At 65.6% G+C, this 24,813-nt stretch overlaps 1 protein-coding gene across 1 annotated transcript; it reads left to right on the top strand.

The window, feature by feature from the left end:
• Positions 1 to 1,109: 1,109 nt before the first annotated feature.
• Positions 1,110 to 24,060, top strand: BACH1 (BTB domain and CNC homolog 1). The gene is made up of 5 exons (XM_029082550.1): positions 1,110 to 1,199; positions 12,977 to 13,283; positions 15,930 to 17,249; positions 19,642 to 19,848; positions 23,646 to 24,060. The coding sequence occupies exons 2-5, from the start codon at positions 13,038 to 13,040 to the stop codon at positions 24,015 to 24,017; spliced, it is 2,145 nt and encodes a 714-aa protein (XP_028938383.1). The 5' UTR covers positions 1,110 to 1,199; positions 12,977 to 13,037; the 3' UTR covers positions 24,018 to 24,060.
• The last annotated feature ends 753 nt before the right edge of the window (positions 24,061 to 24,813 follow it).

The following is a 24,813-nucleotide window of genomic DNA, read 5'->3' as shown; positions in this document are numbered from 1 at the left end:
GCGCTCCATAAATACGACTGAAGGAAGAAAATGGGGATGAAGCCCGGGGGCCCCACGTGGGACCACCCCACGGCATAGAGCGCTTAGAGCGGTGCTCGGCGGAGAGGAAGGGCTTAACGAACGCCGTCATCATTATGGGTATTCATTATTAATTAAGGCCGGGGTCCCGGTGCCCCCGTAGGGACCGGTCGGGGGGCCCGGCGGACGGGGGCTTCCGGTTGCCCCCCGCCCGTGAGGGGGCATCCCCTTGATTCTATTTATTGCTATCGTTTTTGTCTGTCTCCCCAGATCAATAATAATAATGTTGGTATTTGTGAAGCGCCGACTACGGGCAGAGCACCGTTCTAAGCGCTGGGGGAGATGCAGGGTCATCGGGTCGCCCCCCCCCGCCTGAGGCTCACAGTTCATCCCCATTTTACAGACGAGGTCACTGAGGCCCAGAGAAGGGAAGTGACTGGCCCCCAGTCACCCAGCTGCCCAGGGGCAGAGCCGGGATTCGAACCCGTGACCTCTGACTCCCAAGCCCGGGCTCTTGCCACTGAGCCATTGCTTCTCTAAGCCACGCTGGACCGTCTCTGTCTGTTACCGAGCTGTCCATCCCAAGCGCTTAGTCCAGTGCTCTGCACAAAGTAGGCGCTCAATAAATACTACTGGATGGATGAAGGGATGGATGGATGGATGGATGGATGGATGAATGAATGGATGGATGGATGAATGAATGAGGGGCGGCGGGCGCCCGGCCTCGAGGGAGGCCTGAGGGGAGGGGGGAGGGGCGGCCACGAGACGCGCACGCGCCACGAGGGGCGGGAAAAGGCCGCCCGCGCGCGCCGCCCCCTTAATGGGGCCCCGCCCCGCCCGCGCGCGCCGCCCCCTCCTCCTCCAATGGGGGCCCCGCCCCGCCCGCGCGCCCCGCCCCCCCTTGGGGCCCCCTCCCCGCCCTGCCCGCGCGCCGCCCCTCCCCCCCCCCGCTGGGGCCCCTCCCCGCCCTGCCCGCGCGCCGCCCCCTCCCCGGGCCCCTCCCCTTCCGGCGGGCTCGGGGGCCCGATGACGTGCGGCGGCGGCGTTGGCCAATGGGAGGCGGCGGCGGGGGCGGGGGGCGGGGCCGCAGAAAGAATGAGTCACCTGACCCGACGCCGACACCCACACCGACCCCGACCCTCACACCGACCCCCACCGCGGCCACGGCGCCGACGCCCAGGGTGAGTGACGGGCCCGACGCCCGACCCCGGCCCGACGACCGACCCCGGCCCGACGACCCCGGCCCGACGCCGCCCCTTCTTCTCTTCTCTCTTGTCCTGTCCTGTCCTCGGGGGGGGAGGGGCGGCCGCCCCCCCTCCCCGCCTCCACCCGGTCCCGGCCGGTCCTGTCTGGTCCCGGGCCTCCCCCCCGCCCCCCCCCGTCTCTCCCTCTGTCTCTCCCCCAGGTCTCTCTCTGTCTCTGCCTGTCTCTCTGTCTCCCCATGTCTCTCCCCCAGGTCTCTCTCTGTCTCTTTGTCTCTCCCCCATGTCTCTGTCTCTCCCCCAGGTCTCCGTCTCTCCCCTAGGTCTCTCTCTGTCTCTACCTGTCTCTCTGTCTCTTTGTCTCTCTCCCCAGGTCTCTCTTTGTCTCTCCCCCATGTCTCTGTCTCTCCCCCATGTCTCTGTCTCTCCCCCAGGTCTCCGTCTCTCCCCTAGGTCTCTCTCTCTGTCTCTGCCTGTCTCTCTGTCTCCCCATGTCTCTCCCCCAGGTCTCTGTCTTTCTCCCCAAGTCTCTCTGTCTCTCTCCCTGAGGTGTCTCCCCCCCAGGTCTCTCTCTCTCTCTTTGTCTCTCCCCCAGGTCTCTGTCTCTCCCCCAGGTCTCTGTCTCTCCCCCCAGGTCTCCTTCTCTGTCTCTGTCTGTCTCTCTGTCTCCCCATGTCTCTCCCCCAGGTCTCTCTTTGTCTCTCCCCCATGTCTCTGTCTCTCCCCCCAGGTCTCTGTCTCTCCCCCAGGTCTCTGTCTCTCCCCCCAGGTCTCCGTCTCGCCCCTAGGTCTCTCTCTCTGTCTCTGCCTGTCTCTCTGTCTCCCCATGTCTCCCCCCCCAGGTCTCTCTCTGTCTCTTTGTCTCTCCCCCAGGTCTCTGTCTCTCCCCCCAGGTCTCCTTCTCTGTCTCTGTCTCTCTGTCTCCCCATGTCTCTCCCCCAGGTCTCTCTCTGTCTCTCCCCCAAGTCTCTCTGTCTCTGCCCCTGAGGTGTCTCCCCCCCAGGTCTCTCTCTGTCTCTTTGTCTCTCCCCCCGGGTCTCTGTCTCTCCCCCAGGTCTCCCTGTCTCCCCCTCCCATGTCTCTCCGTCTCTCCCCCAAGTCTCGCTCCCTTCCCCCCCAGGTCTCTCTGTCTCTCCCCCCTCCAGATCTCTCTCTCCCTCCCCCAGGTCTCTCTATCTCTGTGTGCCTGTCTCTGCCCCCCCCCCCAGGCCTCCCCCTTTCCCGTCCCCACCCTCCGGGTCTGTCTCCCCCCTCCCCCAGTTTTCTCCTCCCTCTCCCCATCGTCCTTAGGGAGCGCTCACTGTGTGCACAGCGCTGTACTAAGCGCTTGGAAAGGACAACTCAGCAGTAAAGAGAGACAAACCCTGCCTCCGCCGGGTTTCCGGTCAGGAGGGGGTCTCCCCTCCCTTGTCCCCTTTTCTGCCCCCCCCCCCCCCCGTTTTCCTCCCCTTCCTCCTCCCTTCCCTTTCCCCCTCCTCGCACCCGCCACCCTCTCCCCTCCTCCGGGAATGATGCACACGTGTATAAGCCGTCCTCGACCGCTTCCTCTACCTGGAGGCAGTTGGGGCGTCCCTCCCGCCACCCCCCCCCCCCCCAGGTCGCATACTCCCGGACGGACGGGATCGTCCTGACCGATACCGTGATTTATTATAATTATCATTACAGCCTTACCGTCGAGAAGAGAGGCGCGATCCCCCTGGAGACCCTAAACCCGGTGTGGGCCGGGAACGTCTCTCCCTGCTGCCGAGTTGTACTTTTCGGGCGCTCGGCGCACGGTGGGAGCTCAAAAGATAGCCCGAACGAACCAATCAGGAGAGAAAACCCCCCCCTCCCCCCCGGTACTTTGGTTGGATTTTGGTCCATCCCCTCCTCTCCCGTTTCCTTTCCTCGCGCTTCCCCCGGTCGATGGATGGATCGTTCCCCGCGGGCGGGGCACAGTCATCATCCCCGTTTTCCAGATGAGGTCGCCGAGGCCCCGGGAAGGGACTTGCCCACGGTCCCCCGGCCGACGGGCGGCAGAGGCGGGGTTCGAACCCGGGACCGCCGACTCCCAAGGCCCGGGCTCTTTCCACCGAGCCACGCTGCTTCCCGCGGGGCTCGGGACCGAGGAGGGGGATGAGAGAGACGCCCCCCCCCCCCCCGCCCCCACCCCGGGCCGGGTCCATGGGGTCCCCCGTCCCGGGGCAACGTTTCGACGGTCACCGGTGCCGAGCGCTGCGCAGAGGACGGTCCCGGAGAGCTGGGGGACCCCGACCCCCCGCCCACGGGGAGGGGCCGTCCCCCAGCCCCGGGCACCAGGAGAGCTCCCGCCGGAGCCGGGTGCGAAACGACGAGCAACCCGGCCGGGTGGAAGGAGCGGGGGGGCCCCCGCACGTCGGAGGACCCGGGTTCTAATCCCGGCCCTGCCTCCCCGCCTCACTGCTCTGGGCCTCAGTCCCCCCCTCTGTAAAGCGGGGATTGAGCCCGCGAGCCCCGAGTGGGAGTCGGACTGGTCATCCTCTGTCTCGGCGCTTAACAGGGTGCTCGGCAGAGAGAGAGCGCTCAACAAGTAACGTCGTAAAAAAAAAAAAAATATTCTTTTGTGATAACCGTCAACGCGCCCCTCAGGGGGAACTGCCGCATTCCGCGCCGAGAGAGAGACGCAGGACAGGCAGGTTAGCTTGCGGCGTGGCTCCGTGGAAAGCGCGCAGGCCGGGGAGCCGGAGGTCATGGGTTCGAATCCCGGCTCCGCCGCCTGTCACCTGTGTGACGTCGGGCAAGTCACTTCGCTTCTCTGGGCCTCCGTTACCTCATCCGGAAAATGGGGATGAAGACCGTGAGCCCCTTGATTCGACCGTAAGCCCGTCAGAGGGCAGGGACCGTCTCTCTCTGTTGCCGACTTGTTCATCCCAAGCGCTTAGTACAGTGCTCTGCACATAGTAAGCGCTCAATAAATACTATTGAAATACTATTGAATCCCCCCCCCCCCAGCGCTTAGAACGGTGACTGGCACGGAGTAAGCGCTTAACGAATGCCGTAATAATTATTACGATGAGTTAAGACTCCCTGGCGGGCGTGCCCCCTCCCCTCCCCCCCCCAATCGATCGATCGATCAATCAGCGGTGTTTATCAAGTGCTTCCCTTGTTAGCGTTAGGATTCTTTGACAGAAGCACGGAGGGAGGAGTAGGTCTTTGATCGAAATCTTCACGTCTAGATGAAGATTATTTAGATGAGCATCGGTCACCCCCTCCTGACTGTAAGCTCGGGGGGGCAGGGAAGGGGACTCCCAACTCTGTCCTCCCCCGAGCGCTCAGCACAGTACCCTGCACCTAGGAAGCCCTCCAGAAAAACCCTTCGTGATGACGATCAGTGAAGTAACGGCTTGAGTTGGATGAGGGATTTAAGGATTTATGCTGTTTTTTCATAATTATTTGGTTCCTCCTGCACCCTCCGTTGGGGCGTATGTGGGATTGTAAGAATTCTAATATTGTCTTCTTTCACCGTGATGATGATGCTGGCGTTTGTTAAGCGCTTACTATGTGCCAAGCACCGTTCTAAGCGCTGGGGTAGAGATAAGGTCATCGGGCTGTCCCAGGCGGGGCGCACGGTCTTCACCCCCATTTTACAGATGAGGGAACTGGGGCCCAGAGAAGGGAAGTGCCTTGCCCAAGGTCGCCCAGCTGGCGCGTGGCGGAGCCGGGATTAGAACCCACGACCCCCGACTCCCAAGCCCGGGCTCTTTCCGCTGAGCCACGCTGCTTGCATGCGCTCGGATTTATCGAGCGCTTATTGTGTGCAGGGCGCTGTACTAAGCGTTTGGGAGAGTAGACCGGTAGATGCATCGCCCTGCCCACAGCCGATCGTATTTATTGAGCACTCACTGTGCGCAAAGCAGCGTACTGAGCGCTGGGGAGAGTTCAGTCTGACAATAAACAGGCACATTCCCTGTCCACAGTGAGCTTTCAGTCCAGAGAGGGAGGCGGGTGTTAATATAGATAAATAAACGACAGATGTGTACGTGCCTACCCCAATTCTGAGCACCTAGGAAGTGCTTAAGAGAGAACACAACTAGACGATTGATGGCGATGAAAGCATTTTATTTGACATCGGATCAATGCCCGAGACACGCCAAGGGCCGACAGGAAGCTCTCCGAGGGCCTTCCGCGCCTCAGATGATGGGAGAAAGGTGACGCGGCCGCCCATTCCCTTCCTCGGCGCCAAGACAAGTTCTCTGCCGCGGTTGGGGGCGGAGAACGCGTCCGCCTATTGTCGAACGGCCCCGTCCCGAGCGCTTAGCACGGGGCCCCGCGCCCGGGAAGGGCTCAGTGAATACAACGGAACGAAGCCGCCGAGATCGTGGCCGTTTCCTTTCCGCTTCCCCGATCGGTTTGCCGAAGTTGGCGTTGCGGAGCGCGTGATCCGGAGGTCCGTGAGGGTCGGGGGAGTAGCCAAGAAGTGGCAGAGGGAGACTGTTTTGGTTTTTTTTTTCCCCAAAGATTGGTTCTCCGTGACCCGGGAAAACCCGCCCCGGCAGTTCTTGCCCCGAGGGCTGGTAACTCGCTATCGTCCCCGACCGGTACTTAACGGGTAAAAGGGGACTAAAGGAGCAGCGGGGCCTCGAGGACCCGGGTCCGAATCCCGTCTCCGCCGCTCAGCGACCTCGGGCCGGCCGCTTCCCTGGGCCTCGGTCACCTCATCTGTAAAACGGAGATTTAAGCCCGCGAGCCCCCGGTGGGACGGACTCTGCCCGACCCGATCTGCCCGCGTCCGCCCCGGCGCTCAGCGCGCTTGAAAAGTAGCATTTCACCCCAAAAAGATGGTCGCCGGAAGGCGGAGCTCAGGCGAGCCGGGGGCCGGGGTTCGGCCTGCCTTCCGACCGGGTCTTGGCCCCATCCTTGGCCGGGAAGGCCGAGCTGGGGGCTTTTCTTGGAACGGGGTGGCCTCCGCCGCCCGGTCTTACCTAGTCCGTGGACTCTGAAGATCCCGAGCCGCTCTCAACGTCGTAACTTGCAATAGAAGGGGCGCGGCCTAAATCCTTTGCCGAGAGCGCGGAGAAAGAACCGTTGATGGTACGTTAAGCGCTTCCCTTGCGCCAAGCCCCCTTCTAAGGGGTTGACATAAGGTAGGTTGTCCCACGTGGGGCTCCCCGTCTTCATCCCCATTTTACCGCTCGTCTCGCGTCGTAGTTGACCTTCCCTTCCCCCGGGCCCCCGTGAGCCGGGCGTTGATACGACCGAGCGCTTACTGAGCGCCGAGCGCCGTTCCCCGCCCTCAACCAGCTTGCGGTCGAGAGAGGGTGGAATCAGAGCGCCGTTCCGCCTCCGTCGCTCCTCCGGGACAAGAGGCCATTAGGAGAACCGGGGCCAAGGATGAGTTTTCCAAGTCTTCCCCCCCCCCCGCCAGCGTCCCGGTTCTCGTTCCCTCGGAGGAGAGTCACGGGACGGCCTAGAACTCGGGCGCGACGTTCACTGTGGTGCGTCCTCCCCCTCCCCAGATGGTACGCGGCGTCCCGGAGAATCTCCTGCCTTGGGCCTCCTTTATCCGGGCCGGCCAACTCGGGGGCAAGCGGGCGGCTCCCTCCCCCCGGGCCCCGGCGATCCCGGCCTCGGCGTGAGCCGGACAGGATGCCGGCCGGGCCCCCGGAGCCCGCCTCGGCCCGTCGCGGCCGTCCTCCCGTCGGCGGACCCTCCCGGTTGTCTGCGCGGCTCGGAAACGTGCCGCGGCGCCCGCCTCCCTCGTCGACCCCTGGCCGTTGGCACGGTGCCCCCCGGCCAGATGGCTCCCGCCGCTTTCTATCGGGTGCGGCTGGGCCGGCCCCCGTCCGCCTCGACTAGCCCCCCCCCCCCCGCCTCGGTTGGGCAACCTGGGGGCCGAGGGAAGCGCCCGGGGCCCTATCGTGGAGGCGGGTTTGGCGGTGAGGAGCGTCCCGGGTCGTGGGCTTAATGATAGGAAAAATAAATAGTAATAATAGTCCCCGTGCGAGAGACGGTGCCAAGCGCCGGGGTGGATACAGGCCCCACGTGGGGCTCACGGTCTTTACGGATAAGGGGATTGAGGCACCGAGGAGGTAAAGCGACTCGCCCGAGGTTACCCAGCGAGCAGGTGGCAGGGCTGAGATTAGAACCCAGGTCCTTCCGCCTCCAGCCCCGAAGCTACGCGGCGGCTTCTCCACCGCTTGGCTTGTGCCTCCCCCGGAGCGGGGCCGTGCCCGGCGGGGAGGAGGGGAGGAGAGTCGGCGCTGCGTTCCCCGAGTCCACCGTCCCCTTTGGCGGCCGCGGGGTCCCCACCTTGGGTTTTCCTCCGACCGCCCGGAATTTCCGCCCGGGCTTTCCGAGCTGGTATCGGGAGGTTTCAGGAGGCCGATTTGAGAAATTCAGCCGGCGTCCTCTGCCGTCCGAAAGGGACCGTCCAGCCGCGGTATCGCCGAAGCGCATCCTGGAGCGTCGATGAGGGCGTGAGCCGCGATGTGATCGAGGGAGTCGGAGCCGGTTAGGGATGCGTTCTTCATCCTTTTATTTTTTTCCCCTCCCAAGAAATAACGGCGCCGCGTAGCCTCTGGGGAAACGTTCCCGGCGGCGTGGTGGTTTTAAAACAAATTAGAACTCGGTTCCTCGGGGGGACCAAAGCGCCGGAGGGTGAACGGGGAGCTGTCGGGCTTCAGACAGCCCAGTTGAGGCGTTTAAGCGCTTAATCTGTCCCGGGCATTGTACTGAGCGCCCCGGTAGGGGCAAGATGATGGGGTTAGACACAGTCCCTATCCCCATTTAACAGATGAATGAGAATAATGACGGGTATTTGTTAAGCGCCTGCTGTGTGCCGAGCAGTAACGGGGGGACGGAGAGGTGAAATGACTTGCCCGAGGTCCCACAGCAGACGGGTCGCGGTCCTGGAATTAGAACCCGGGTCCTCTGACTCCCTGGCCCGGGCTCTTTCCATTAGGCCGCGCCGCTTCACGGCAGAATTAGGGGACGCGATTTCTGCCCACAATGAGTTTACAGTCCAAAGGGGGAGACGGGCATTGAATGAACGAGTCATTTATACTGCAGGATTTAAAGAGATTTGCATCAAAGGATCCGAAGGAGCCGGTGCTGCTCCCTTAATCCACCTCGGGTCTCATCGCTTGGTGAATACTTATTCCTCCAGTCGTATTTACTGAGCGCTCTCTGTGGTACAGAGCACGGTACTCGCCTCGTGCGGAGCTCTTACGAAGAGCAAGGAGGCTCGGGACCCCGGCATGCGCGGCGTGAGGGGGAGGGCAGCCGTAAGCGCCCAGTACAGTGCTCTGCGCACAGCGTCCAAGAAGTGCGATCGAACGAACTCGCCGGATTGGTTGAGCCCTTCGGAGGCGCTCAGCAAGTGCCGGAGGGCGTCTCAATGCCGAAGCGGTGGCTGGCGGGGGGGGGGGGGGGGGTCGTGCGATTTGGGCCCCTCTCTCCTGGGATCCTCGGGCAAGTCACTTCCCTTCTCCGGGCCTCGGGTCCCTCATCCGCCAAAGGGGGCGATTAAAAGCGGGCGACGGGCACCCGCTGAGCCCCCATCTACCCCAGCGCTTAGAGCGGTGCCTCGCGCAGAGCGTAAGAAATGCCATATAAAACTCAAGAAAGCAAACCTCTGCTCGCCGCTCTAGGCGACGTTTCTGCCACCTTGGCCGGCCGTTGCCGTCGGGGCGGTCCGGCGGGCTTCGAAACCGTAGAGGGGTTTATTTATATTTGTTTTTTTCGAGCGGCCCTTTCACCAGAAAGGCACTCTCAATAAGCGTCTGATTTAGAGAGTTACTCACTCGCGATGTGTAGATTCACCTTTTCTAGGGGCTGCGGAAACCCCCCCTTAAAGCGGGTTGGCCCGTCCCCTTTAAAGGCCGCGGCCTTTGGATTTCCAGAACCTCTGAATGGCGGCCACTGAGGCGGGAAAGAAAGAAATCTCCTTCGGAGGCCCCGTTGGCCAAGGGGCCTGGTGGGGTTTGGGGTCTGAGCCCCTGGCCGGGAGGTCAGTAACCGTCCAGGCCTCCTCCTCCTCCTGTCCCCGGCTCCGCCGCGGAGAGCGAGATGCCGACCAAACGCCCACCCGGACCGAGAGCGTCCCGTCGGCCTCTCCCTCGTCCGAAAGGAAACGGAGGATCTGGTGAATTATCGGATGGATCTGGTCACCAAATGAGATTTTTTGGTCCGGGGGAGGAGGGCCCCTTGGGGACGGCGGGGGAAAGAGATGGCAACGCGAGCAGGGATTGTGTCCGTTACGTGGTATTCATTCACTCGGTCCTATTTATTGAGCGCTTACTGGGTGCAGAGCGCTGGACTAGGCGCTTGGGAGAGGATATTGCAACAGCAAACAGACCCATCCCCTGCCCACAGCGAGCTCACAGCCCAGAGGGGGAGACCGACGTTAATAGGCATAAATAAATTAGAGCTATGGACTCAAGGGGTGTGGGGCTGAGATGGCCGGGGCGGGGTTTGAATAAAATACGGTTCCCTCCCAAGAGCTCAGTACAGTGCTTTGCACACAATAAGCGCTCAGTAAATGCGATTGAATGAATGAATGAATGAATGAATGAATAAGGCTCTGTCCGGAAAGTGCCGCCGGGGTCTCGTGGAAAGAGCCCAGGTCTGGGAGTCAGAGGACCTGTGTTCGGATCCGGGCTCCGCCACTTGAATGCTCTGCAATCTGGGGCGAGTCACCCGACCTGTGTGCCTCAGTTGACCTCGTCGGTAAAACGGGGATGCGGATCGGGAGCCCCACGTGGGACAGGGATCGCGTCCGAGCTGATTAGCTCGTTTCTGCCCCGGCGTTCAGCGCGGCACCTGGCACGGAGTAAGCGCTTAAATGCCACTATCATTATTAGTAGTATCACGGGAGTGCTTAGGGGTTCCCCGTCTTGCGGTCCCTTGTTGCACGCGCGGCGACCGCGGGGCCGGGTGCCCTCGGTGGCGGGTCCGGCCGCCCGCCCGCCCCCCGCAAGAAGGAGGGTGGCCCCTCGCTAGACCGATCACGATGGCAGAGGGGGGTGCTTTTGCCAGCCCCCACCGCCCTGGCTCCCCGGGCCACGTGGAAAGGGGCGGCGCCCGCCAAGAGGCAGAGTTGCCCCGGGCGCTGCCGATGGACGTCTCAGACGGCCCGGGGCTAGCCGCGGCGTGTCCATCCTGCGGGCCGGCACGTCGCCGCGGTCCCCTGACGGCTACTGGTCGGCAGCGCTCTGCGCGTGTTTGGTTTTTTTCTCTAATGGCATTTACTAGGGGCCAAGTATCCGTCCCTGGGAAGGATAGAAGATGATAATAATAGCCGTTATGGTATTTGTTAAGCCTTTACTACGTGCAAGGCCCTGTACCGAGCGCCGGGGTGAATACGGGCGAACGAGGTGGGACGCGGTCTCCGCCCCGCACGGGGCCCACGGTTTTAGTCTCCGTTTCGCAGCTGAGGTCACCGAGGCCCAGAGAAGCAGGGCGACTCCCCCGGGGTCACACAGCCGACAAGCGTCGGAGCCGGGATTAGAACCCAGGGCCTCCTGACCCCCGGGCCCACGCTCTGTCCACCGGACCGGACCGTTTCTCACGGGCCCTTCTGACTGCCGGGCCCGCCCTGTAGCCACCCCCTCTCCCCGGGGCTCCCCGGGGACAAGTCCAGAGCCGTCCGGCAGGGCCGGCGGCCACACGGGTGGCCCTTGGTGGAGCCAGGGTGAAAACTCCGGTCTTCCCATTCCTTTGCCCCGGCTCTTCCCACCGGGCCCGTTGGTCCTCCTTTCGACCCGGGGCCTGGGCTATTTTGGGAGGCACGCGGCTCGAGTAGTTAAAAATAGATGGTTCGGGTTCGAAGAGATGACGGCGAGGGGTTCGTCGTGGCGGGAACGGGGACGGGTTGGAACGTTGTCCGGTTTTCTCCGTGCCTTTTCCCCCCTCCCCAGGTTCGGCCCCGAAAGCCGGATCCCCCCCCCCCCCCCCCCCCCGGATTGGAGAATTTCCGAGCCGGGAAGGGGGGCGTTGCTTTAGCCGGCGGGGTCGGGGGGACGGCGCTTGGGACCGGGAGGTGAGGAGGGCCCGGCTCTGTCTCTGGCCTCTTGGGTGATCTTGGGCGGGTCACTTACCCTCTCCGGGCCCGGGCTTCCTCATCTGGGAAGTGGGATTGAGGTCCTTGCCCTCCCTCGCTCCCTCCTGGGATTGCGGAGTCCCGGGCGGAGCCGGGAACGTCTCCCGTCCGATCCAGTTGTATCTCTCCTCAGCGCTTAGCGCGATGCCCTGACGTACGTGATAAGCGCTTCACGGACTCTTTCTCTAGACCGCGAGCTCGTCGTGGGCGGGGATTGTCACCGTCTGTTGTCGCGTCGTACTTTCCCAAGCGCTCAGTACAGGGCTCTGCAGCGCAGTAAGCGCTCAGTAAATACGCCCGACTGAGGTACGATCGAAGGAACGCTGCGGGGCCGACTCCGTGCGAGGCGCCGTTCCAGGTCCCGGTCGGGTACCGGGCGGACCAGGTTGGGCGCGGTCCCTGTTCCACGTGGGCCTCCTACGTCGAGGGAGGACTGGCGTCGAACCCCCATGATACAAGCGAGGAAACCGAGGCCCGGAGGAGCGAGGCGACCTCCTCGGGGTCACACAGTAGCCCGCGGCGGAGCCGGGACTAGCACCTGGGTCCTCTCTTCCCCCTGGGCCGCGCCGGTCATTTTCATGGTATCTGTTGAGCGCTTGCTGTGTGCCAGGCACCGTGTTTCGTGCCAGGCGCCGAAGGTGGCGGGTTCCGATCCCGGCTCCACCGCGTGTCTGCCGCGTGACCTTGGGCAAATCGCTTCACTTCTCTGGGCCTCGGTGACCTCATCTGGAAAACGGGGATTGAGACGGCCAGCCCCCCGAGGGACGGGGAGTGCGTCCAGCCCGATTTGCTTGTCTCCCCCCCCAGCGCTTAGTATCGTGCCTGGCACGTAGTAAGCGCTCAGCTCCAGTGGTCGCCCATCGACCTCCGCTCCGAACAAAAACTCCTCACTCTAGGCTTCGAGGCTGTCCGTCACCTCGCCCCTTCCCACCTCTCCTCCCTCCTCTCTTCCTACCGCCCACCCCGCACGCTCCGCTCCTCCGCCGCCCGCCTCCTCGCCGTCCCCCGGTCTCGCCCGTCCCGCCGTCGACCCCCGGGCCGCGTCCTCCCGCGGTCCCGGGACGCCCTCCCTCCTCACCTCCGCCGAACCGATTCTCTTTCCCTCTTCGAAACCCTACTTAAAACTCACCTCCTCCGAGAGGCCTTCCCACACTGAGCTCCTCTTCTCCCTCTACTCCCTCTGCCGCCCCCCCTTTACCTCTCCGCAGCTAAAGCCTCATTTTCCCCTTTTCCCTCCGCTCCTCCACCTCTCCCTTCCCATCCCCACGGCACCGTACCCGTCCGCTCGACCGTATATATTTTCATCACCCTATTTATTTTGTTAACGAATTGTACGTCGCCTCGATTCTATTCGGTCGCCATCGGTTTTTACGAGACGTCCTTCCCCTCGACTCTGTCCGTCGCCATCGTCCTCGTCCGTCCGTCTCCCCCGATCGGACCGTGAGCCCGTCAGACGGCGGGGACCGTCTCCGTCCGTTGCCGACTCGTTCGTCCCGAGCGCTTAGTACGGTGCTCTGCACATAGTAAGCGCTCAATAAATACTATTGAATGAATGAATGAATGAATGCTTAACAGATGCCACGGTCATTATTATCGTGATTATGTTTCCCTTCCGTTAAAATGTCGTGGCGTCCCCTCTGACCTCCTCTCCCCCCGGTAACGGCCTCCCGGCCTATATTTCTCTCTCTTCTCCTCTCAGGCTCGACGAAGACGAGAAGCATGCTAGCCGCTGAGGCTCCCGTCCCCGCGTGTCGTCCAGGATGTCTGTGAGCGAGAAGACGAGCGTGGCGTTCGCCTACGAGTCGTCGGTGCACAGCACCAACGTGCTGCTGAGCCTCAACGACCAGCGGCAGCGCGACCTGCTCTGCGACGTCACCGTGCTGGTGGAGGACCGGCGGTTCCGGGCTCACCGGGCCGTGCTGGCCGCCTGCAGCAACTACTTCCTGGCGCGCGTGGTCGGCCAGGCCGAGCAGCAGGCGGAGCTGACCATCGCTCTCCCGGAAGAGGTGAGGGCCGCCGGGACCTGCTCCCTTTCCCCTCCTCGCCCCGCTGGAGGAGATGGGATCGCCTCCGACGGCGGGAGCGCCGATTCCGCCGCTTCCCGGCGGCGGCCCGCGGGCGCCCCGGCTCTGTGAGGTCCCCCCGGGGGAGAGGCGGTAGTCGTGAACCTCCCCTCGGAGCCGACCCGGAGCTGACCGGGTCGTCCACCCCGGCGGACTCACCGTGGGTATCTCGGGGCGGTGATTCCGCGGCCGGCGGGGGCCGAGGGCCCCGGCGCGTCGGCGGTCGAGCGCTCCCGTGTCCCGGGCGCCGAACCGATGGTTTGGGGGGACGCGGGCCGGCTCCCCGCCCGCGAGGAGCTTCCAGTCTAGAGGGGGAAGTCAGGACGGGAGCCTCTGGGTCCTACGGAAGTGGTGTGCGGCCGAGGGCGGGGCGAGGAGTTTCGAGTGCCCTAAGGGTACGGATCCGAGCGGGTGGGTGACGCGCGAGGGAGAAGCGAGCGGGGGGGAGGCGAGGGAGGGCTCAGTCGGGGAAGGCCTCTTAGAGGAAGTGTGATTTTCAGAAGGCTTTGATGGAAGGGAGGGCGGTGGTCGGTCGAATGTGAAAGGACAGGGAGTTCCAGGCCGGAGGGAGGATGCGGGCGAGCGGTCGGCGGCGAGATGAGACGCGATGGAGATGTCGAAGGGCGGTTGGAGTTAGAGGGGTCAAGCGGGAGGCCAGGCAGGAGGGGGGAGAGCCGACGGGGCGCTTTAAAGCCGACGGTGGGAGTTCCCGTCGGAAGCCGAGGTGGAATGGGCAGCCCCCGGAGGTTCTGGAGGGTTGGGGAGGCGACGGCTGAGCTTTCGGTAGAGAAGCGATCCGGCGGCGGAACGAAGCACGGACCGGGAAAGGAGAGGCTGGAGGGAGAAGGGACGAGAGGGAGGTCGTCGAGGCCGGATACGCTCCCCGTGGGCAGGGAACGCGTTCACCACCCGTGTCGGACTCTGCTGCCCTGAGCGCTTCTTACGGTCGGTGCACGCAGTAAGCACCGAATCAACCCGACGGGTGGATTCAGGCCCCCAAGGCCTTCTTCGGTCCCGGCTCCGCCTGGGGGGCCCTGGCCTCTTCATCCTTTTCCTCTCCCTCCTCCCGAGCCCCCAGGCACCGTCCCGGGGCCCGGTCACCCCCCCCCCCCCACCCCAGGCCTCCGACCAAGCGTGGCCCGACCGGAAACACCGGCGAGACGGACGGAAGCCTGGTCAGCGGCGGGGGGGGGGGCCGTGCCAGGCGGTCTGAGAGAATCGACTCGGGTCCGCCGCCGGCCACTGAGATGAGGCGTCGCCGAGCTTGTGGCGGGTGGAGATCGGAAGTCTCTCTTCCTCCTTTTCCCTCCCTCCCTCCCTCCGTCTCTCCATTTGGATGACCGGACGGGGTGTGACAGCGGCATCCTCTCCGGCCCGGCCCGCTGACGCGAACCTTCCGGCGGGAGGGGGGGAGTGTGGGCGGTGCCCACCCCGCCCTCGGTCAGCCACGGGCCTGGGCGGAAAACGGAGCTGTGCCCGGCCGGTTGGGATGGAGGCTCCTCCTTCGGGACGGCGGGTTGGCCCAGGCCGGGGGGGGGGGGGGGGCGGCCCCCCCCCCCCGGCTCCGGGCCGCAGACCCTAAGCCCGTTACGGGCGGGGAACGGATCTGCCATTTCTGTCGCGTCGTACTCTCCCGGGTGCTTAGTGGCGTGCTCCGCACACGGGCGCTCGGGAAGCGACTTTGATCCGGCCGCCCCCCGGGAGGCGAGTGTTATCTCCCTACCCCCTGGGCCCCCCCCAAATCTCTCAAGTCACCGGGACCCTCGGTCTGAGCGGCCTGTGGGTGCACCGCGGTTGTGCTGCCTTTGCTAAGTCAGTTACCGTGGATGGGCACGGATCACGTTAGGGCAGTTCGGGTTCAGGGAGCGAGAATTTTGTTTTTTAATGGTGTTTGCCAAGCGCTTCCGTCTAAGCTCTGGGCTGGATTCAGGCCCCGGGGTAGGTACGGCACAATCAGATCTGACACGGTCCCTGTCTCCTACGGGGCTCACGGTTTAAGGGAGAGGTAGAAGAGGTATTTAATCCCCATTTTATTGATGAGGGACGCGAGACCCAGCCGAGGGACTCGATCAGGGTCGCGCTGACTGGCATTTTCTCTCCCTCTTTTTTTTTTTTTTTTTTAAATGTTATTTTTAAAGCACTTATTATGGGCCAGGCTCTATAGTAAGCACTGGGGCAGATGCAGACCAGTTGGGTTGAATCCAGTCGGGATCCCACGTGGGTTCCAGTAGTATGGCTACCCATTTTACAGATGAGGGAACCGGGGTCCAGAGGAGTTGAGCGACTTGCCCCAGGTCACACGGCAGGCAAGTGGCAGAGCCAGGGTTAGAACCCACGAAGGCCCGGAGCGAGGGGGAGAGCGGATGGAGCGGGGAGTGGCCGGCCGGCCGACGGTCTTTTCCCGGCGTTCCCGGGCCGGAGCCCTCGCTCGGGATTCCGGGAATGAGGCGGCCTGTCGACGAGCGCGTCGCTTCCCCGCTTCCCGCCGGTCGACCTCGCCGGCCCAAGCTCGACGGGCGTTCCTCACCGGGGGTGCCCGCGGTCCCTAACCCCGCGTCTCTCTCTCTCTCTCCCCCCCCTTCGTCGCAGGTGACGGTCAAAGGATTTAAGCCGCTGATTCAGTTCGCCTACACGGCCAAGCTCACTCTGAACCGAGACAACGTGGACGAGGTCTGCAAGTGCGTGCGGTTCTTGGGAGTGCACAACATCGAGGAATCGTGCTTTCAGTTCCTCAGGCTCAAGTTTCTGGACTCGCCCGCCGACCCCCCGGAATGCCCCAGGCCCGAGTGCCTCACGCCTCACTGCCCGCGCCGGGCCGGCCTCGACCTCGCCCTGTCGCGGCCCGGGGCCGCCGAGTCCGATGACGACGTGGAGGACTTCCTGGAGAAGGAGCGGGAGCAGGCGGCGGAGGCGGGGGACCCCAGGCCCGGGGGGAGCGGCGGGGGCCCGGGCCCGGGCCCGGCCGGGGGCCGCCCGGCGGGCGAAGCCCCGGGCGAGGAGGACGATGGGGCCCCGGGCCCGCCGTCTCTCTGCCCCAAGTACAGAAAGTTCCAGAAGGCTTTCGGGACAGACCGGGCGCGGACGGCGGAGCCGGGCCCCGGGGAGGCTCGGGCCCCGGCCGCCGCCACGGCCCCTCCCGGGCCCGCTCAGCCCGCCCGGGGGCCCGAGACCCCGGCCCCGGGCCCCGCCGACCTCCCGCCGGCGGCGAGATGCGAAGGGCCCCCTTCGGGCCCGGGAGGCGGGGAGGCGGCCGAGGCGGAGGGCGGCGCGGCGCGCCGCCCGGAGGAGCTCCCCTCGGGGTCGCCGTTCCCCCCGTCCGCCGCCCTGGATCCCCACGGCCTCTACTCCCTCTCCCTGTTGCCCGCCTACGACCAGTACGGGGACCTGGCCTTCGCGGGGGCGGGCGGCGCGGACCCCGGGCGGGAGCGGGCCGCCGCCGAAGGGCCCGGGGAGGCCGGCGGGCGCAGCAGCGTGGAGCGGGAGGTGGCCGAGCACTTGGCCAAGGGCTTCTGGTCCGACGTCTGCGGGCCGGACGCCGCCCGCCCCGTCCGCCTGTCGCCGGCGGCCGGGGACGGGGCCGACCAGCCGCCCGCCCCGGCCCAGAGGAGGTCCGAGTGCCCCTGGCTGGGCATCCGCATCAGCGAGAGCCCCGAGCCCGGCCCCCGCACCTTCGCCACCCTCAGCGCCGTCAGCTGCCCCTTCATGAGCCACCTGGGCGCCGAGGGCTGCTCGGACGGCCCGGACGGCGGCGGCGGCGACGGGGCGGCCGAAGGGGCCCGGCGGGCGGAGGAGGGGGCGGAGGCGGCCGTGGCCTGCCAGTACGCCTGCGAGATCGGCCTGGGGGACGAGTCGGAAACGGACACCGAGGGAGACAGCGAGTCCTGCTCGGCGCGGGAGCAGGAGTGCGAGGTGAGGACTCGGACCTGAGTCTCTCCCAGGCGAGGGCTCCTTTCCTCCTGCTGTGCCGGATCCCGTAGGGGCGTCTGCCGTCACTCGGGGGATTCCGGCGTTGGGCATGTATCGGGGTCCCCTGGGCCACCACCGGTTTCCGCTGCAATCCGCCGGTCTTCTACGGTTTGATAGGGAGCGGGCGGTGAGATTTCCAAGCTCCCTCGTTCCGAGAGAGATCCCCCTCCCCTTCCTTCGACGTGCGTGGTTCTCCGGCTGATCTCGGCCTCGGGGGAGAGAGCCTCGCCGTGGGGCAGGCCTCTTTTTTGGGTCTCCGCCCGGTGGGACGGAGGCAGGCGGAGAGGGGGACGCGGGGAGCGGGATCGTTATCTGGGCCACCCTCCTCGCGGGGCGAGGGCCGGGCGGCGCGGCGGTGGCCGGCGCGACCCAGGAGGCGCCAAGAGGCGAGAAGGCGGGTGGCCTCCCGCTCGGCCCCGGGAGCGGGGTGGAGAAGGGGCCCCTCCCGGCTCCCCTCGAGTTGCCCCCGCTCCCCTCCCGGAGTCCGGCGAGACGGCGGCGGCGGCCTCCGTCCGCCCGGGGCCTCGGTATCCCGGCCCGCCTGGTCTTCCCGGGGCCCCGGGTGGCCGGAGGCAGCTCGGAGGCCACCGGGGCGGCGGCGTGAAGGCAGGGGAAGGGACGGAGGGAGGGGAGAGTGGACAGAGAGGCGGGCAGCCGGTCGGACCGCTCTCGGGTGACCGGGCGGCACGGGCGGCGGCCGGACCCGCCGGCCTACCCCGTGCGGAGCACTGCGCTAAGCGGTCGTGAAGCTGCCCGACCTGACGGACGGCGGATGGTCCTGGGAGTCAAAGGGACCTGGGTTCTAATTCTGGCTCCGCCGCTCGTCTGCTGGGTGGCTTTAGGCAGATCACTGCTCTGCGCCTCAGTCGTCTCCTCTGTAAGAGGGGATGCCCTCCGTGGGACGGGGACTGGATCCATCCCCGATCACCTCGTCTCTACCCCAGTGCTCAGTTCAGCGCCTGGCCCGTAATAAGCGGTGAACAAATTCCGTAGGCTGGAAAAGAAAATACGGCGCAGTAGGGTCGATAGACACGATCCCCGGCCACCAGGAGCTCACAGTAAGCGCTTAATAAATACCATTACATCGGTCGCGCGGTCGTGGACGGGGAACGTGTCCGTTGTTATACCGTACTCTCCGAAGCCCTTAGTACAGTGCTTTGCCTACAGTCGGCCCTCGGTAAATATGATCGAAAGAATGAAAGGGAGTTTTCCTGCGATGGCCTCCCCGGGGGCTCTGACCGCAGACCTCAGCGTCGAGCGGACGGAGGACCGAGCTCTTAATAAAAAGCGGGCAGAGATCAGAGCTGCAGGTTGGCATCCCCCCCCGCGCTGCCCTCCCACTCCCCCTCCTTTCCGCACCGCCCTGACTCGCTCCTTGGATTCACCTCCCCCGCCCCGCAAACCCGCAGCACTTGGGTCCGCGTCCGTTATTTATGTATCTTAAGGTCCGTCTCCCTCTCTAGACCGTAGTCTCGCTGTGGGCGGGGGACGTGTCCGGGACGTGGTGGCGTCGTACTCTCCCCAGCGCTCAGTACGATGCTCGGCGCGCAGCGAGCGTTCGATCAGTGCGGTTGATCGGTCGGTGTCTGCGAGGAAGGCTGGGAGCGTCGTCTTTCCCCTCCTGTCCGGGGGGGCGGGGAGGGACAGAAACGAGTCGAGCGGATGGGCTCCGCTTGGCTGTTCGACCTCCCACCTTATTAGCGAATAAAAATAATGACGGCGCTGTTCGGCGCTTACTGTGTGCCAAGCACCGTACTAAGCTCTGGGGTGGAAACAGGGCCATTTGGGATGTCCCACGTGGGGCTCGCAGCTCTAATCGCCATTTCAGAGATAAGGGACTTGAGGCCCGGAGAAGTGAAGTGACTCGCCCGGCGTCACCCCGCGGACGGGTGGCCGAGCCTGGCTTACTGACCCGGGGCCCTTTCACTCCCGAGCCGGCGCCCGCTCCACCGGGCCACGCTCCTTGGCGACCCTTCCTCGGCGGCCACTCTCCTTTTGGAACTTGGAAAGGAAGGGGCCGCCGTCCAAGCCGTCGGGGGGGGGCACGGTCGAGGCCCGGGGGCCGCGGGGGCCGTTTCCACGGTAGCTTGGATGGGCACCGGTCGCTCTGCAGAACGTGGGCGGCTGAGGACTCGAGGCGCGGAGATTCTTCCGGGTCCAGACGGTAGCGAACGCACCCCGAGAACCGGAGGGGGGTCCCTCGGGGGGAGGTCGGAGGGCCTCGACCGGCCTCCCCGGCTGCCCTCTCGGCCCCCGGAGGATCGGGCCTTCCGTTCCTGGGCCGGAGAAGTGGGACCTCCGCTTTTATTCAACCTCCCCCTGCTCTCCGTTGCAGGTCAAACTGCCGTTCAACGCCCAAAGGATCATTTCCCTTTCCCGCAACGACTTCCAGTCCTTGTTGAAGATGCACAGGCTGACTCCGGAACAGCTGGACTGCATCCACGATATCCGGAGACGGAGCAAAAACCGCATCGCGGCCCAGCGCTGTCGCAAGAGAAAGCTGGACTGCATACAGAATCTCGAGTCGGAGATCGAGAAGCTGGTACGTGAGCGGGTCCGCGGGCGAGCGGCTTCTCGGGGGCCGGGCCGGATGCTCTCCGAGGGCTAGCGAGCGGCGCCTGCGTGACGCCAGGCCCGCGCCCCTCGCCGATTTTATTTCGTTTCATTTTCACAATGGTGTTCGTTAGAGGACTTAACTCTCCGCTCAGCGCGCACCGTACCGAGCCGTGGGGTAGAAAAAAAGCCAACGGGGTTGGACACGGTCCCCGTCCCACGGTCTGGATTCCCCATTCTGCGGGTCGGGTGACTGAGGCCCGGAGAGGTGGAGCGACCTGCCCGGGGTCGCGCGGCAGAGCTGGGATCGGAACCCAGGTCTTCCGACTCCCAACCCCCTCGCTCTTTCCGTTAGTTCACGCTGCTTCCCGTGGTGACGGCCTCGTGCGGGTGAATTAGCTGGCCAGCCTCCGCAAGGGGGACGGAAGGGTCGTCCGGCGTCTTCCGGAAAGAGCCCGGGCGTCGACGGAAACCCCGCCGCCCGATGGCATCCCTAGCCGGTTTAGACCGTGCCCGGGACACAGCCGTGCCCAAAACCCGCCCGCCTCCGGTTCCCCCTCTTGGATCCCTCCGCCGGACCCGCCCTCTCCCTTCAGGAGAATGAATCTTCTTTTTCTTCCCGCTCCTCCCGACCCCCCCGGGCTGCCTGGAGGAAAGACGGGGACGGTCCGTCCCGCTCCCGGCTCTGCGGACCCATCACCGTCGGGTCCGAGGAAGGAGGTTTTTAGGTTATTTGGTCGCCGCCGGGGAAGCCCTTCCCTCTCCCCACCCCCCCACCCCCCCAGTTTGAAGCTCCGATCGGAACGAACGTCCTCGGGTCCTGCCTGTTCAGAGAGGCCCTCGGCGTTTCCCAGCGCTGAGCCCCGAAAATTGGGCAGAGACCCTTAGCGTCACCAGACTCTGGAGCCCGCAGCGTGTGTGCTGTGTGACCCTGGACCACTGGACCAGTCCCTTCGCTTCCCTGGGCCTCAGCGACTTCACCTGCAAAACGGGGATTAAGAGCGCCGTGTCCGACCCGATCACCTTGTGACCACCCCGGTGCTTAGGACAGTGGTTGGCACCTAGTAAGCGCTGTACAAGTGCCGTAATTCAATTTGAATTTCGGGAAAGGGGACGTCCTCAACCGGGGCGTGCCGGAAGCGTCGGGGACGGGCGGCAGCCCGTGAATAGCGGGGAGGAACCGAGCCAGGGCGCGGACAGCGGCCCCGGGTAGAGGGGTTTTCCGACTTCGGGGTGCCAGTCCCGCGCCGGTTAGCCACGAGGCAGACCGAGGCTGAGCGTCGGCAAGCGTCGGCTCCCACTCCCGGGGTTTCCCGCGGAGACCCGAGGAGCTCCACGGGGATCCTCCAGGAGCCTTTGCTCTCCGCTAGTTGTGATCTTTCGGAGCTCAGGTGGGCGAAACTTGCTTCAGAGGAACGGCCGGCTCTCGGAATTTCCACGTCGGCGTTCAGCCGGAATATTCCGTCTCCCGATTGAGCAGGGTGGGCTCGTGGTGGGCAAGGAATGTGTCCGTTGATTAGCACAGCGTGCTCTCCCAAGCGCTTGGCACAGTGCTTCGCGTACGGGAAGCGCTCAGTAAGTGCGGTCGAACGAATGAACGATTGGGTCAGCCGGCTTCTCCGCTCGGCCGTCGTCATGACGCCGTCCCTTTAGGGCGAGCGCGTTTAAAAGAGCCGGTGACGATTCCGATTCCGGGGGGAGGTCGATTCCGAGGGGAAGCCGTTCCCTCTCCCTCCCCCGCCCCGGTTCCACCCGGAGGCGTTTTCAATTCCCCAATCTCCTTTTCAAACCGCAGCCCTCCGGGCCGAGAGAAGTGATTGGCCCGAGGTCCCGGGGCAGACAAGTGGCAGAGCTGGGATTAGAACCCAGGTCCCGTGACCCCCGGGGTTATTACGGAGCGTAGGGTCAGGGAAAAGGCTCTCCTCTCTCCCGGGAGCTCCATTTTGGCTGGGATCGAGCTCTACCCCGAGACTCCCAGGCGCGCACCCAGCTCCGGCGCGGGCCGGCCGAAGTCGGTTTCGGCGTCCCCCTCCCACTCATTCAGTAGTATGTGTCGAGCGCTTACTGTGTGCGGAGCACCGGACCGAGCGCTCGGGACGAACGAGTCGGCAACGGACGGAGACGGTCCCCGCCGTCTGACGGGCTCACGGTCCGATCGGGGGAGACGGGCGGACGAGGGCGATGGCGACGGATAGAGTCGAGGGGAAGGACGTCTCGTAAAAACGATGGCGACCGAACAGAATCGAGGCGGCGTACATCCCATTGACGAAATAAATAGGGTGATGGAAACCTGTACGGTCGAGCGGACGGGTACGGTGCCGAGGGGATGGGAAGGGAGAGGGGGAGGAGCGGAGGGAGGTGGGGGGAAAAGAGGGTTAAGCTGCGGAGGGGTGGAGGGGGGGCGGGAGAGGGAGTAGAGGGAGAAGGGGAGCTCGGCCTGGGAAGGCCTCTCGGAGGAGGTGAGTTTTAAGTAGGGTTTGGAAGAGGGGAAGAGAATCGGTTCGGCGGAGGTGAGGTGAGGAGAGAGGGCGTCCCGGGACCGCGGGAGGACGCGGCCCGGGGGTCGACGGCGGGACGGGCGAGGCCGGGGGACGGCGAGGAGGCGGGCGGCGGAGGAGCGGAGCGGGCGGCGTGGGCGGTGGAGAGAGAGAAGGGAGGAGAGGTAGGAAGGGGCGAGGTGACGGAGAGCCCCGAAGCCTAGAGTGAGGAGTTTTCGTTCGGAGCGGAGGTCGACGGGCGACCGCCGGAGTTGTTTAAGAAGGGGAGCGACGGGCCCGGATCGTTTCCGCGGGAAGATGAGCCGGGCGGCGGAGCGGAGGATAGACCGGAGCGGGGCGAGAGAGGAGGGAGGGAGGTCGGAGAGAAGGCCGACACGGTAGCCTAGCCGGGATATGACGACCCGACTCCCACTCGACCGGCAAGTGGAGAGCGTCGCTCGGAAGATGAGACTTCTGAAAATCAGTGTGGCCCAGCGGATCGAGCACGGGCCCCAGGGTCAGGGGGATCTGGGTTCTCATCCCGGCTCCGCCCCTCGTCTGCTGCGTGAACCCGGGCCGGTCACTCGACCTCTCTGCGCCTCAGTCGCCTCGCGATGAAGAATGTGAGCCAGCCCCGGGGCTAAACCCGTTAGCCTGCATCTACCCCGGCGGCGAGCACCGTGCCCGGCTCGTAGCAAGCGCTCAACGGATACCGTTAAAAGACAAGCAAAGAAACGAAACGGTATCTCAGCTGAAAGCGCGATGTGGAAATCCTAGAGAAGCCCGGCCGGGACCGGAGGGGAGCGGGCCTCTCAGATGGCCGTGTCCGCCCGACGACTGCCGTGCGTCGGCCTCCTGGGTCCGGCCCGCGGAAGCCGCAACTCCCCCCGCGGAGAGGGAAGACGTAGGCCCGGGGAGGGGGAGGAGACCGACCCGTCGACCGCTGGGTAGTATTTACGACGGGTGCGCTGTGCGCGGAGCGCTGGACCGAGCCCGGGACAGACTCGGTAGGCGAGGTGGACCCTCAGCTCGGGGGGGCTTTCATTCCGTAAGGGAAGACGGACCAGGACGTCACCCGGCAGGGAGGAGGAAGCGACGGAGGGGGGAGAGAGCCGCGGGTCAGCGTCGTTGAGGTCTCGGGGCCCGTCGCACCGAGGGAGCCTCCCCCCTCCGCCCCCGGAGGGTCCTGTTGGGAAGAGGGAGGGTGCCCCGGCGCGCCTGGGCCCCGGAGAAGGCGGACCCCCCCCCCCCCCAACCGCAGGCCTCAGTTCCTCTTCAGAGGCCGACGCCCGCTTCTCTGTTTCCCCAGCAAAGCGAGAAGGAGAGCCTGCTGAGGGAACGCGATCACATCCTGTCCACCCTGGGCGAGACCAAGCAGAACCTGACGGGGCTCTGCCAGCAGGTGTGCAAGGAGGCCGCCCTCAGCCGCGAGCAGATCCAGATCCTGGCCAAGTACTCCGCCTCCGACTGCCCCCTCTCCTTCTTCGTCTCCGACAGGGGAGGCGGCGGTCCCGACGGCCAGCCCGCGCCCCCGGCCGCCGCGGAGCCCGGCCGCGACGGGGGCCCGGCCCCGCCGAGGGACGCGGAGCCGGCGGGGCCGCCGGCCGAACGGTGCTGCCAGGGCGGGGGCATCACGGATTTCTGCCAGCAGATGACGGAGAAGTGCACTACGGACGAGTAGCCCCGCGGCTCCTCCCTCCTCCCCCCGCCCCCCCCGCCCTCCTCCCCCCCGGCCCTCCCGGGGGGCGTCCGGCCCGGGCCTCGTCCCGAAAGCTTAAAGCAATCTTCCGCCCGGGGAGAGGTTCGCTCCCTCTCCCGTCTCGGCGGCCGAGCCGCGTGACGGCGGGGCGGCCGGCCGCCCCCGGGCCCGCGTGCTCGAGACGGGACCCCGGGCCGGCCCGGCCGGGCGGGCTCGGTCTTGCCGGCTCTCTCCTCGAGAGGCCGGCTCCGTCCGGGAAACGCCCCCACCCCCCCCTTCGTAACGAACCTCGGGGGACGCCGACGGACGTCCGTTCATCCGAACGCGCGTTCCGCTCCGCCGGGCCTGGTGGGGGAACGGAGGCGGACCGCCGGGTCGAAAGACTCCTGCCGAAGGGAAGGTGGGGTGGCGCCTTAATCCCGAGAGGCGACTGAGGTCCCGGGCCGCGTCCCGCGCAGGAGGGGGAGACGGGGGAGACCCCCCCGGGCTAGCGCGGTCCGAAGCGATCACGGCCGGGGGGCCGCCGTCCGAGGGGAAGAAGCCGGCCGGTAAGGAACGCCGCCGGCCCGGCTCCCGGCGAGGTTCCCTGGGCCGCAGCCGCCCGGGGACCGGGGAGGTCACCGCTCGCGGAAGAGGAGTCCCGTTAGGCGGGGCGGGAACTCGGTCCGACCGGGCCGCCGCCCGGCCGGTCCCCCCGGCCCGTGGGCGCGTCTCTCGGTGGGCCGGGAGCCCCGCCGGCTTCAGGGACGCGGAGGGTCTGCCCGCCTGCCCGTCTGTG

The sequence above is a fragment of the Ornithorhynchus anatinus genome, chromosome 17 (assembly GCF_004115215.2).
Source record: "Ornithorhynchus anatinus isolate Pmale09 chromosome 17, mOrnAna1.pri.v4, whole genome shotgun sequence".
Classification (NCBI taxonomy): Eukaryota; Metazoa; Chordata; class Mammalia; order Monotremata; family Ornithorhynchidae; genus Ornithorhynchus; species Ornithorhynchus anatinus.
The sequence above is the reverse complement of the archived record's forward strand: the minus strand, read 5'-3'. Positions and strand labels throughout refer to the sequence as shown.

What these genes read in the sequence shown, in the direction of transcription:
- BACH1 (XM_029082550.1), top strand. Translation starts at nt 13,038, where the DNA reads ATGTCTGTGAGCGAGAAGACGAGCGTGGCGTTCGCCTACGAGTCGTCG. An exon ending in CCATCGCTCTCCCGGAAGAG is followed by an intron (nt 13,284 to 15,929) that starts GTGAGGGCCGCC and finishes CCTTCGTCGCAG; the next exon opens with GTGACGGTCAAAGGATTTAA. An exon ending in CGCGGGAGCAGGAGTGCGAG is followed by an intron (nt 17,250 to 19,641) that starts GTGAGGACTCGG and finishes TCTCCGTTGCAG; the next exon opens with GTCAAACTGCCGTTCAACGC.